The sequence below is a fragment of the Ixodes scapularis genome, unplaced genomic scaffold, assembly GCF_016920785.2.
Source record: "Ixodes scapularis isolate PalLabHiFi unplaced genomic scaffold, ASM1692078v2 PGA_scaffold0__279_contigs__length_252992795, whole genome shotgun sequence".
Taxonomy (NCBI): Eukaryota; Metazoa; Arthropoda; class Arachnida; order Ixodida; family Ixodidae; genus Ixodes; species Ixodes scapularis.
Window position 1 is genome coordinate 5,131,707 of NW_024609835.1, and position 12,544 is coordinate 5,144,250.

At 44.8% G+C, this 12,544-nt stretch overlaps 1 protein-coding gene across 5 annotated transcripts in view; it reads left to right on the top strand.

Moving 5' to 3' along the window:
* The window catches only part of LOC8053058 (signal transducer and activator of transcription 5A), a 66,562-nt gene that overhangs the window by 12,197 nt on the left and 41,821 nt on the right, over positions 1 to 12,544 (top strand). For all 5 annotated transcript variants that reach the window (XM_029968134.3, XM_029968135.4, XM_029968136.4 and 2 more), the window contains exons 5-12: positions 300 to 585; positions 1,867 to 2,028; positions 2,804 to 2,938; positions 6,781 to 6,828; positions 7,717 to 7,804; positions 8,075 to 8,116; positions 8,423 to 8,503; positions 10,652 to 10,744. In XM_029968134.3, the coding sequence (XP_029823994.1) occupies positions 300 to 585; positions 1,867 to 2,028; positions 2,804 to 2,938; positions 6,781 to 6,828; positions 7,717 to 7,804; positions 8,075 to 8,116; positions 8,423 to 8,503; positions 10,652 to 10,744 (935 nt within the window). The remainder of the gene's footprint in view (positions 1 to 299; positions 586 to 1,866; positions 2,029 to 2,803; positions 2,939 to 6,780; positions 6,829 to 7,716; positions 7,805 to 8,074; positions 8,117 to 8,422; positions 8,504 to 10,651; positions 10,745 to 12,544) is intronic.

The window sequence follows — 12,544 nt, forward strand, 5'->3', positions numbered from 1 at the left end:
AGTCTAGCCTTGCAGGAAGGGCTTTTTCAATTTGGCTTTCAGGGTGCGCTTAAAAAGTGACAAAAATACCCTCTGGTTTGTGAACCATTAGATGGCTTTTAAAAAATGTTTTGGCAATTTCGTACAAGAACACGCACCGAAAAAATGCCTGAAGAGAGCAGGTGATTTTATTGCATGGCCTCATTGGCCCTTGTATGACACATGTTACAATTATGGTTACTTTTAACCTACAATATATTCTTTGGCCCCCTGCCCTGGTTTAAAGGCGTAACAGCAAAATGTTTGTCGCTCTCCCCCAGCGCACTACCAGCAGCTGTCGACGCAGCCCAATGGGCAGGCCAACGTGGAGCTCTTGGGCAAGATGCACACTGAGACCAAGGCCATGGAGCAGGCCATTAGGCAGCGGGTGAACGAGCTGAGGGATATGCGGCTGGCCTTTGCGGACAAGCAGCAGGAGACGTCCCTGCAGCTGGGGGCCCTGCAGACCCGGGTGCTGGACGACGAGCTGATCAAGTGGAAGCGGGCCCAACAGCTGGGGGGCAACGGCACCCCCTTCGACAACAACCTGGACCAGATACAGGAGTGGTGAGGACCTGTTAAGGGCCCCTCGTAAGCCGGTCGTACGGTGGAACCTCTCTGTAGGAAAGCCTGATGTAAGAAAAGGCATAGCGGGGGCGGGCAGGGCGCATCAGCGAGACACGTCCTTCGACAGTGACCTGGAGATACGGGAGCGGTGAGAGGATGCCTTGTCCCTTTTTCCTTCAAGGACGTCCTGTAGTTCGATCGTGGGGTAGTATCTCTCTGTATCAAAGGCTCATGTAGTGAAGCAATGTTGAAGTACATTTGTAGCGCTGGCACGGGCGTTGCTCGCCAGTGAAGCATTGAATGTCCACAGTCAGTCACTCGTTATAATAAACTGTTTTCTCAGAAAGAAGTGGACTTTATTACGGAGCCTAGGTTCTCAAACTATACCCGTTTTCACCTCAAGAAAAAAGGAAGTTTTGCTCCATGTTCCTGCGCCGCGCGAAATGGTTCTCACAAAATTTGGTCGTCAGGCGCAGGAGCGATGCTTTTGGCGTTTGAAACGTGTACGTCTTCATAGGGTAACATGTATCTAATATGAAATGCACCTACATATACCTCAATTCTCAGCATAAAGAGGGAAATTAGTAATGCCCCGCGAGAAGCCGAACTTTTTTTACTACGATTCTTGAGGTGAAAACAAGTATAGTTTCTCTGGAACTCAGGATTCCTTTAGCACCAGACCTAGGACAATGTCCTTAACTTGAGTGAGGTGCTTTCCCAGCTTAAGCAGTATTTTAACGTGTCCGAGCTGAGCATTGATGCACAGCTATGTGCCAAACACACCCCAGTGTGTGCATTCCTATTTACCATGTTCTTTCGCGCATTACCCACATCGGAATTTTGATAAATTATGATGCGGGTAATTGCGCCAGTTCTTACTGCATGTTATGGAATTCGCAGGTTTGCCCTTTCTTTACTCCGCACGTTGCTTGCGATGGCATCGCCTCCTTTGGGTTTGCAAATAGTATGCCACATACACGGGAATAGTGCGTCAAAAGAACTGGAGATACTCGTTGCTTCTTGCAGGAGGCTTGATTTTCTGCTCTTACGTCCCCAGAGAACGACTTGCATAGATCAGTGTTCATCGCCCAGTAGTTTACACCAATGGTGGGGAAAAAAAAGAAAAAAAAAAGAACATTTCATATAAAAGGTGGCACGCATCAGGAAGATACTTTCACGCTTCTTTCTGTCCCGGCCACGTGGTGCCTTTGGACATTGGTCTTCCCGTAGTATAGAGTGAAGTGCTGCTCACATGCTTGGTGCGCATGCCACAATGCCCAGGTGCGAAGCCCTCTCGGAGATCATCTGGCAGAACCGCCAGCAGATCAAGCGGGTGGAGCATCTCGCCGCACAAGTGCCCATTGGTTCGGCCAGCAGCATTGGGGAGCGCTTCACGGCCCTCAATGCACAGGTCACCAACCTCCTCTCCTCCCTGGTCACCAGGTAACCTCTCGCTCTTTCATGCAGTGTTTTCTTCCGTGCGAAGAGCGAGGAAATTTTGTTTGGATCAATCCATTGAAGCAATTCCGGAAATCAATTGAAATGCCACCACACGTGTGCCCCAGACTCTGTTCGTTATCTCTAGCGCTCGCTAGATAATGTAGCTGGACTTTGTCAAGCGCTGCTGTTGCCATCCGGTCCCTGTTGCTGGTGATGGCACATTGTCCTCGAGAGAAGATTGCGTACCAGTGCAGGAAAATTAAATTAGACACTTTTTCTTAGTTGTGTTGGTTGGTATTTATTCTCAGTTGTTATCCTGCATGTGGAGACTAGATAACGTTTTGGGCATGTATCTCTGTTAGGGGTGGTGTGGAATGAATCCAAGGTCTCTCTTTAACAGAAAGAGGGTCCACTGTATTTTGTGTACCCTTGCATTGAAGAAGCTAGTAATTACACTCATTATTTGATTCAAAACTTTCTAATCAAGTTTGATGACACCTCCCTGTCGTGGGAGGGATGCAGCCAACACTTTTTATTAAATCGTCCGACTGAATGGAATACAGAAGCGTCAAGTGAAACCCGGGAAAATGTATGATGTATGTTCAGTGTTTCTGAGGGAGTGCCTGTGTAATTTGTGAATATTGGAAATCTGGGTCAATCGATTACCATTCTTCCCCTACCACCTGTTGCTTATTTAAAATTACCATTTTCAAAAAAAAAAAAGAATTTGAGAAAAGGCAGTGCGCACTCCTGAAGAGGTGGGCTCTCCTTGCCGCAGCACGTTCATCATTGAGAAGCAGCCGCCGCAAGTCATGAAGACCAACACGCGATTCACGGCCACGGTGCGTCTTCTGGTCGGGGGCAAGCTCAACGTCCACATGACTCCGCCCCAGGTCAAGGTGTCCATCATCAGGCACGTTACTCCAATGCTCCTCCTTGTAGCATTTGTGTTCTCGGCGGAGACCTAATAATATTCGTCTTCGAGAGGTTAGTTGTCCTTGTGTCTTGGAACAGTGGAGCAGTTTCGAGAACTAATGTGGGCCATATATATTAGAAGCTCATTGATATGTGTTAAAGAAACCGCGAGAGAAAAAGCAGTATTACCCTGGAAAACATACAATATGAACTTACCACTTTTAAGCACGTACACACACAAAAAAACCAAGCAATAGTTTAAGAACAACAAGTTCTGTGATGGCGTCACTTCGGCAACACCATCGCAGAACGAACCGAGCCTACACGGAACAGGAAAAATGGCGAAATGGGATGGCACGGGCTTGAGGCGGAACACGAAACCAAAGCTGCCAAAGCGTTTTGAAAAACTTGATAAAGCAACCAGAGCTGAACCAATGCAAAGGAAGAAACAAAGAAATGCTAGATTCGTTCATTTACTACTACCGCTACTATACTCCCTCATATGTCCTAGTCTAGAGTTACTCTTGCGCACTCTTGCATTCGGTGCTTTCATCCATCCAAACAATGCCTCAAAGAGCTTACCAAAGTTACCGAGAGTGGCCCATAATCACGTGTCTACTTTGGAAACGCTTGAAAAGCCATAAGCAAACGTACTGCTCCGATGTTGACAGCTAAAGTGAGGGCAAAGCTCGATCGATCGGCAGCCGTATTCGGGTTTCGATTCTTACGGCGCTGCTTTGGTTGCTAGTTATGACAGCATTCGCGCCATTTTCGCCAGCGGTAGCACTTGACGGGGAGAAAATGAATGACAGCAAGCAGATGGACACGCTGTTGTTACAAGCGTTTAGTACACCAACGAAGCTGTGTGGATATTAACCGCCAACAGCCGGCGAAGGGTACCAAGGTTCTCGCCCAAGCCGCCGGAGTTGCAATCTAGATGCGTAAAGTATGTACTTGGAATCCTTTGTTATTATTTCATGGAAGGATTCGTGACTAATCAAATAATGAGCTGAGACAGTAAAACCGTGCTGTGTGTTCTTTAATTCTATTCAAAACGCCCTTGTGTGCCCGGTTGGCTCTCAAAAGTACCTGGGGGGTCTGGCAGAATGCCTTGCCTACTTGGGTGTATGTTGATTTTGAGAGAGGAGGAGAGCCCGCTCCCAACTTTATTCGGCACCCAAGCGTGCGGTTTGCAATCCCATACCTTGACTGCATAGCCACAGAAAGTTGCCCACAAGTATAGTTGCCTCGAATTGGAAATTTCAGGTTGAAAGGCAGCAAAGCTGCAGGGTTTCGAACTGCAAGGAGCCGAGTGCAAATACAGTTGAAACTCGAATTTACGAAACCCGATTTTACGAAGTTCCCAAATTACCGAAGCATTTTTTATTCCCCCACAGATTTTCATAGGGCTGCATGTTTTTGTGAACTCAAAATACCAAAATAAATTTGTTTGTCAACCTTATTTAACTGCACATTCTTGGGGAAAAAAAGTATAAGTGCGAAAAGGGGTAATTTTAAGCGTAGTTTGTTTAGAATGCCTCAGCTGGTTGCTGGCGTGCCAGCATTAAGGTGCACAACCCTAGCAGGGGTGGAACGGCTGCGCCATTTGCGCCATTTTGCGCCAGACGCATATGTCTGCGCCATCCTGCGCCATGTTGCAGGAACTGCGCAACAGCCAATACCTTGCGCCATTATGCGCCAGATCGCAAAGCGTGCGCCAAGAAACTTTTTATTTTGTCTTGGTTTCGGTTTTATTGACTCGATTCGCAACAATGAGCGCGTTCAGCCTGGTCGGCCTTGCAATCCTTTGTTCTGTTTATTCTCCCTGTGTATCCCGAGTCGGAAGCGCGCGAAAAAACTCGGATTCTAAGCGCCACACCACCTGCGACTGGATTGTTATTCTTCAACCATAAGCGGTTAAGCAAGTCGGCTGAGGTGAGGTCGAGTCGTTAAGCGTCAGATTGCCTGAGGCTCTGCGGCCCGGGATCCGGACGTCAGCCAGTTGAAAACAAATGAGCAAGATAATCCTTTTAGTACTTCATCGTTAGAAGTTGGAACCGTATTCTCGCAAGATAAATCGTGATTTGATTGAACTGAAACGCGGTCCGATCCGAAACCTTGCCGGCCAGCAGCTCTTTTGCGAGTGATAGATCTGCTCGGCGTACTTTAACCTTGCTCCTGCTTATCGCTTCAAATACGATAACTTCGTTAATCGTAGTCTGCTGCTTCGTAATCGAGTTGCACAATAAGATAAACGCGAAATTTGTTGCCCTGTTCCTCCGTGCAACTGCACGTCCATTGCTTGTGCACGTCACGGGGTTCGCACATATAATTACTATGTCGAGCACGTGTGGGTTGTGCGATAAGCAGTGCTGGTTTGCATTTTGAGCAGCTGAAAGCCGCTCGGAAAATATCAAGGACGCTATCTTGAGAGACAGGCTACTGGCTTTTTGATTCTCATTAAGGCTCACAAAGTTTCAAGTTTTCGCATCTGTTACACTGTTATCCCATCTACCTAGGTCCCTAACCATTCATGTTCATCTGTTCTGCTAAGTACGATTGAAATTGCTCCCGTGCTTGTCTAAGACGCAAGCTGAAGTGCAATGAAAACTGATCTGAGCTGCTCCTAGCCTGCTCCAGAACGTAGTTTTAGCTGCTCCCAACCTGCTCCAAAACAGCTGTTTCAGCTGCTCCCGTGGCTGCTCCCAAGTACATTTCATGAGTTCCACCCCTGCCCTAGTTTTGTTTTTACATAAAAACGAGCTCAGCACTCCAGATTTTCGGTCAATCATACTAGATGGTGCTAGCTTTTTTATGATATTTCCTTCGTGCCATATGTGAAAGACGGCACTAATGGTATTCGCCGGTCAATCAGTTCGGTAGCTTGTTGGTGGTTCGCCCTCCCGTTAGGCCTAGCGACATGTGCGGCGAATATGAATGGCAGGATGTTGCCAAGACAAGAATGACAGAAAGTTCTTTCAGTCATCGCACCTCCAGTGCGAGCTCTTTACTTGGCACTTCAGTGTCTCATGATCTTCAAATGTGCATGCACAACCAACACATGACAGATTACGAGTGCATGTTGGGTGCTAAGCATCAGAAAGAGATGACAGAGTGGTGTGCTCTTTTCACACTATCTTCCTCTCTGGTGGGGCATGTGGACTTCAATGTGAGCCTCAGCTGGCTCTCACAGTTTGTTGATAGAAGGTTATAGATTGTGGTGTCGGAAAAAAAGACCTCAATTCTGTCCTCAAGAGTTCCAGGGTTTCCCTCACGCACTAGAGGTGCGGGTCGTCTTTAGATGCTAAATTCATATGCGTGCAAATCACGTTTTTGGAACATGAGCGCTTTGGGAATGCGGTTATCGCGTTAGCTTTCCGAATGCCGTTACATTAAAATTAGGTTTATCAAATTTAATCGATAGAAATTTAATTTTGTATCGAACAAAGTTTTTGATTTAGCGAAGTGTTGTAAAGCCCTTAATGTTTGCCAGCGCTAAATTTTCGCAAATTGAAAAATTTAAGGGCACGGGAAAATTTCGGTCTTAAAGGGTTTCAATGCGGGTGTCTGGAATTCGCGAGATTTAGTGGGCGCAATTCTGTCCCTATCAACGATTTCCAGAAGGTAGGAGCCACAAAAATAACAGCGTTTGCAGTATTTCGTGTTTCCCCTCAGCTTCATTAGGTAGAGTTTTAACTGTAATGTTTGTGAGTTTGAATTGCTCGACATTTTGAGTTGTAAAGACATGATGTGAGGTGTAGCTGGAGAGTCATGTTTTGCTCTTTTTAAAATCTGCAGTAGTTACTTGCCTCACAGACCCTTTCTTTATTTTCTGCATAGTGAGGCCCAGGCGAATTCTCTTCTCAAGAGTGATAAAGTTGGGGTTGGGTGAGTATTCGCTACCTCTTTCTAATTATTACTATTATGCGTTAGTTCTTGCGTCCAAATCGGGCGAAATGTCAAACAAATATCCACAATTACCGTAATATCCTGAACGAACGCCCACCTTTTCACGGGAGGTAATTGGGGAAAAAAGGCGGGTGGGCCAATCTTCAGGATCTGCTACCCGCCTTTTTGAAAAAGCGTTCTATTTTCGCGAAGTTCGTCGTTTGCATACATGCGATGAACATTGCCAGTCGGCATACAGCACAAACGCTTGTTCCGTGAAAGCATGTTTCTAGAAACGCTTTGTTCCCTTGGTTAGCGAACATAGCAGTTTTCTTTTCCTGATCTGTAAATTAAAAAAAAAAATAGATGGAGTAAAAATAGTCAACAAAAAAATAGAAAAGCCAACCAGGTGCAACCAGCAAGCGAGCAAAAGAAGCGACGAAGGGCAATGCTGGAGAAGTGCTAAAGCCTGCGATCGCATTGGAAAATACTTTGGTGTCGGGCCAGGTCGGGAGCCTTGTCAGTCACAAGGAGCAGGCTCTTGTGCAACTTTCTTGTTTGCTGCAAACATATGTGCATCTTAACACTTAAAGAAAGGTCTGCCCAGGTGTCCCCAGCTCTTCGGAATTGCTAGTTTTGGAGGGTGGGTGATATGTCAGGATTTTCTTTGACATAGATATTTTGACAGAAAAGGGGGATGGGCCAAACTTTGAGGGTGGGCGTACGTTCAGGATGTTACAGTAGAAGTTTTGTATTCTAGAGCATTTGAACGAGCCCTTCAGGCTATTTCGATAGAACGTTGTACCTTGATGCCCTTCCATTTTGGGTTCGTCCAATACCTTTGCGGTGTCGGACACAGCAAAACAATTGCTGCGGTATCTTTCTCAGGGAGGCGAGCGGAGACATTCTGAACAACACAGGAACAATGGAGTATCACCAGGCCACGAGGCAACTTAGTGTCAGCTTTAGGAACATGGTAAGGACTCTATCTATGTCAAGATTGTCCATTTGAATCTTTTGACGGTTTAGAAATGGCCGTGCATGTTTTCAGTTGCCCCAGCTCCACCACAACCATGCTTCCCCTTAGTTACCAGTTTTGTCGCACTTGTGTAACCATTCAGTCAAAGCACAATTGGAAGCGGTACTCTAACGGTAGAAATGGGATTTCCTGTCGTGCCTAAAATTTTGATGTTTACTTTGGTGGTGATCTCGTTGACTTACTTTTTCTCTCGCCTTGCATTGACAGCAATTACGGAAGATCAAGCGAGCTGAGAAGAAAGGAACGGAGGTAATTACGCCCCTTTGTAGTTCGGTTCTTGTCCATTGCTGGTATACTCCGTTTCACCTTCCGTCCGAGCACAGCGGACGCTAGGAGCCATCCCAGCCATTGCGGCGTTGAGGGAGTGTCATGCGACCTTGAGCTCCCTGTGTCGCCCCGCCCCACCGGCAGGTCACGCGACTTTCTCCCGGCGCTGGATCGGCTGGGATGGCTCGTGGCGTCCACTGCGCTCGGACGGAAGGTGAAACGGAGTATAGCAATACTGCTCGTGACTGAGGTTCTGTTTTCCTGACAATGAATGCCTGGTTCTTGCAGTCTGTGATGGACGAGAAGTTTTCCCTCTTGTTTCAATCGCAATTCAAGGTTGGCGGTGGGGAACTTGTTTTTCAAGTTTGGGTGAGTGCCGTCTTCAGTTTGAATTACCGTTTGTTGTTCCTTGTAGCAAAGTTTATTTTTGAAAGTGGTATCTTTGTTGGCGGGGCCAACAAACCTCAGGAGTCACGTAAGCACGAAATCTGTAGATCGGTCAGTCCGTAAACGCTAAACAATCTTGGAAAAAAAAAAAAAAAAACGGCAACCGGTATTAAGGACTGAACCCCAGTCACCTGTGTTTAAGCCGAGTGCACTGCTGACTGAGCTACAGACCCAGCACGCAGGAATGGGAGGAGCAGAACTAGGTTGTGTGAGAAAGCATGCTGAGTGGAAAGGAATGGAAAGGGCAAGAAAGAGGAGCATAAAGAGGTGGTGTGGAAAGAATGTGGAGCAAGAAGTGGAAACAGCAGGAAGGCGCGCTTCCCCTCTCTTGGTGACCCAGAAAATTCACTGTAAGGGATTTGTATCTGTGCGGTGCTGAAGGGAAACGTGTGCAGCGTTACAAAGAGACAATGGTGTGACATAATGTGTTTTCATACCAAACCCTGTCATAGGCACCACCTGTACTAAGAGCACCACACACAATAGGCACTGAAAGACTAAGGGTCATCCTGCCTTAGGCATTTCCCAAACTGAACGCACCACCCGCCCATAAAGCTACTGCATTTAATTGCGTTTAACAGAGTGACCAAACATGCAGCCAATTTTTTTCATTATTATCAGATAGCCTTGCTTCCAATGGCTCATTTTTTTTTTTTTAGATAAATTTTTTTTTTTTTTTGGGAACAGCGAATTGCAAAAAGAAGTCTGACCATACTCCTGTCACGCTGATGTATTTGCCTTTTTATTTTTGCCGAGAACTATTGAGTGGAATAAACTGCCTAAAGATGAGTTCTTGACAAATTTTCCAGATGGTGTTTTAAATAGTTCTCCAGCTTTTGTTTTGATGGTTGGTGCTTTGATTTTCCCAGTTGTTTTTTATGATGCCTTTTTATATTCAAATTGTACTTATATATATATATATATATATATATATATATATATATATATATATATATATATATATATATATATATATATATATATATACATACACACAGAGTGTTTCATGAAAGGTGGACAAATTCAATATTTTGAAAACTATGGATTGCAACAAAAAAATTATTAAAGGAAAATTATTATAGGAAAATTATTAAAGTCCAGGATAATTAGATTGTTAATTATTTTCGCGTAATTAACTTTTTTAATATTGTGTTTAAGGGCATGCTTTCAATTAGAATCTGGCTGGGCATCATGGAAAAACACTAAATCAACAAATTGCAGAACGATAGAAGGCACACGCAGCATTTTAGTTTTCTGAAAAACTGCACAAATTCAATGGGTTTTTAAGTTTCGGTTTGCTATCGGAGCGCATCTCGGCTCCGACGACACCGCGCCCCGTGGAGAAATAGTGCATTCACCCTCTGCTGCGTTGCGTGAGGACAGCGAAGCAGAGGCTGGGTTGCACTATTTCTCCACGGGGCGCAGTGCCGTCGGGGCCGAGATGTGTTCCGATTGCAAGCCGAAACTTAAAAACCCATTGAATTTGTGCAGTTTTTCAGAAAGTCGTAAAATGCTGCACGTGCCTCCTATTGTTCTGCAATTTGTTGATTTAGTGGTTTTCGATGATGCTGAGCAATTTTCTAATTGAAAGCATGCCCTTAAGCACAATATTAAAAAAAGTTAATTACACGAAAATAGACTCGGAACTGCATCGGCCCATTGCACTGAACGAGCCTCTACAAGATTAACAGGAAACTTTCTTTAGTCAATCGTCCAAGAAAAAAAAAGAGAGACTGAATTGGCCTTTTCTCAGGACCAACTGGGATATAGACGATGCCAGACTTTATCTCAGGACCACTAGCCCTTTGCCCTGACAAGCTTTAATCCTAAAAGCTTTTTTTTTTTATTTATTTATTTATTGTGATTGAAATTTTGAGTTTTTTTTTTATAAATCCGAATTGCCGAAATTTTTCCGGCAAGTGTTTTTCGGATTATTTTTTTTTTAAATTATGGTTGCATGTTTTCGGGTTTATCCGAAAACATGCAACCGTAATTATAACCAACTTGGATATAGACAATGCCGGAGGATACATGGTGCAGGATGAAGGCATTCAATAATCTTTCTTGCAGACGCTGTCATTGCCAGTCGTCGTCATCGTCCATGGCAACCAAGAACCGCATGCCTGGGCAACCGTCACGTGGGACAATGCGTTTGCAGAGCCGGTGAGTAGAAGAGATTCTTTTTTTCACCTGCTTTTTGCTTTGGCTGATCCAGACGCTTTCTTCACTGACATTTTGAGTTTCCATTAGGCTTCTTGTGCATGAATAAGCTGGTGCACTTGAAAAATAGGAAACATCGGTATCAAGCAATTTTCTCGTCCTGTTTAATAATTCAAACTCGGTGATAGTGATTTTTTTTCTGCTCCAGGTTGCAGGTTTTGGTTTAAGACCATTGACATTGTTTACGAATTTGGCTGTTTCGTTTTATCATTGCCGGTTGCTTAATTGCACTTAATTCTTAATTAATTGCACTTAATTCTTAAAAGACACATGCAAAGGAAAAAAACTTTTTTTTTGAGACAGGCTAGATGAAAAAAGAATATTATAAAACAAATTTACAAAAAAAGAAATTTAGAGCTATTTTTACGGCACAAAACGATTTTGTAATTGGCGCCCGCGGGAGCCGCCGCTGGTCACGTGGTAGGCCCGCGCCCTGCCGCCGCAAAGTCACGCCGCTGCTGCACGCTGAGCGTTGTGCGAATGCCGCTTCAACGCGTTTCTCCTCGCCGCCGTCCCCGCCGCCGCACAAGTTCGACTGCTTCGAGGCGCCGCCGCCGTCATCTGACCGGCGCACAGGTCTATCACGTCTGCTTGCGCTTTTTCAGGAGTTTCCTTTGGGCTCTAAAAGTTACTTATTAATCTTAGTTTTTTTTGTTATACTTCAAACGAAGATGAATAAGTTACTTTTAGACGCCATAGGAAGCTTCCGAAAGAGCGCAAACACCACGTGATGAATAAGGGCCAGTCACGTGATAAATAAGGGCCACTTTTTCTCGGCGCCCGTGGGCGCCAAATACAAATTTGTATAGCGCTTTAAATAGAGCTCTAAAATTTTTTTCTTCATTGTAAAATTGTTTTATAACATCCTTTTCCCATCTATAAAAAAATGTTTTTTTCCTTTGCATGTGTCCTTTAAGTGGAGGTACACGTCGAATAACGGTGGTGCTATAGTGCTCCTGACAAAGTGTTATATTTTTGCCTTAATGCCACTCTGAGAGTGGTGTATTTAATTGCAGCCTTTCCAGTTCCTATGTAGAGCCAATGTAGCTAGGTAGGATACATCTGGGGTATTATGAAGTAGTACTTGCTACTCACCTCCACTCTACTTAGTCTACTTGCCTTTTTGGATGGGGTAATATCAAAGTTGTTTTTGGGAAAAATATGGCCAATGCTTTACTGTGCTGTTCTTCGCCTTTGCTTAATTAATTGAGCGACCTTGAAGCATTCACTGGACATAGAACGTTTCTTTCATTCATTTTTGCCCACCTTTGAAAAAAGATCTACATAGAATAATTTCTCTGTTTGGTTGTGTTATGAAATTGGACAATAAGAAACTGCATCGTTGGTACTTGCTATCTTTGGTACTGCTTCATGCCGACCGCTGAGGATGCGCGTGCCCTACTCACGCACTCTTTCAAAACACCTTTCTGGCCAAGTTCTCTCAAAATCGAATCCTTGCTACTCGTCTTGAAGCCGTCTCTCCTCTATTCGGTGGGAGTTGATACCACGAGGGCGCCACAGTATTTGGTGCCCCGGTAGACTTCCGGTAGTGTATTTATTCATTCTTCAGCAACGCACAGCGGTCGGATAAGAAGAGTTTCCTTCAAAGAGGTTTCTGTAGTATGTTTGTAAGAACATTAGTGCACTGTACAAAATAGTGAAAACAACTAAAGGTGGAGAGACAAATGGAAAAGAAGAGGAAAACCGGAAGCGCGCAGGGGTCCGCCGAAAGGGGGTGGTAGT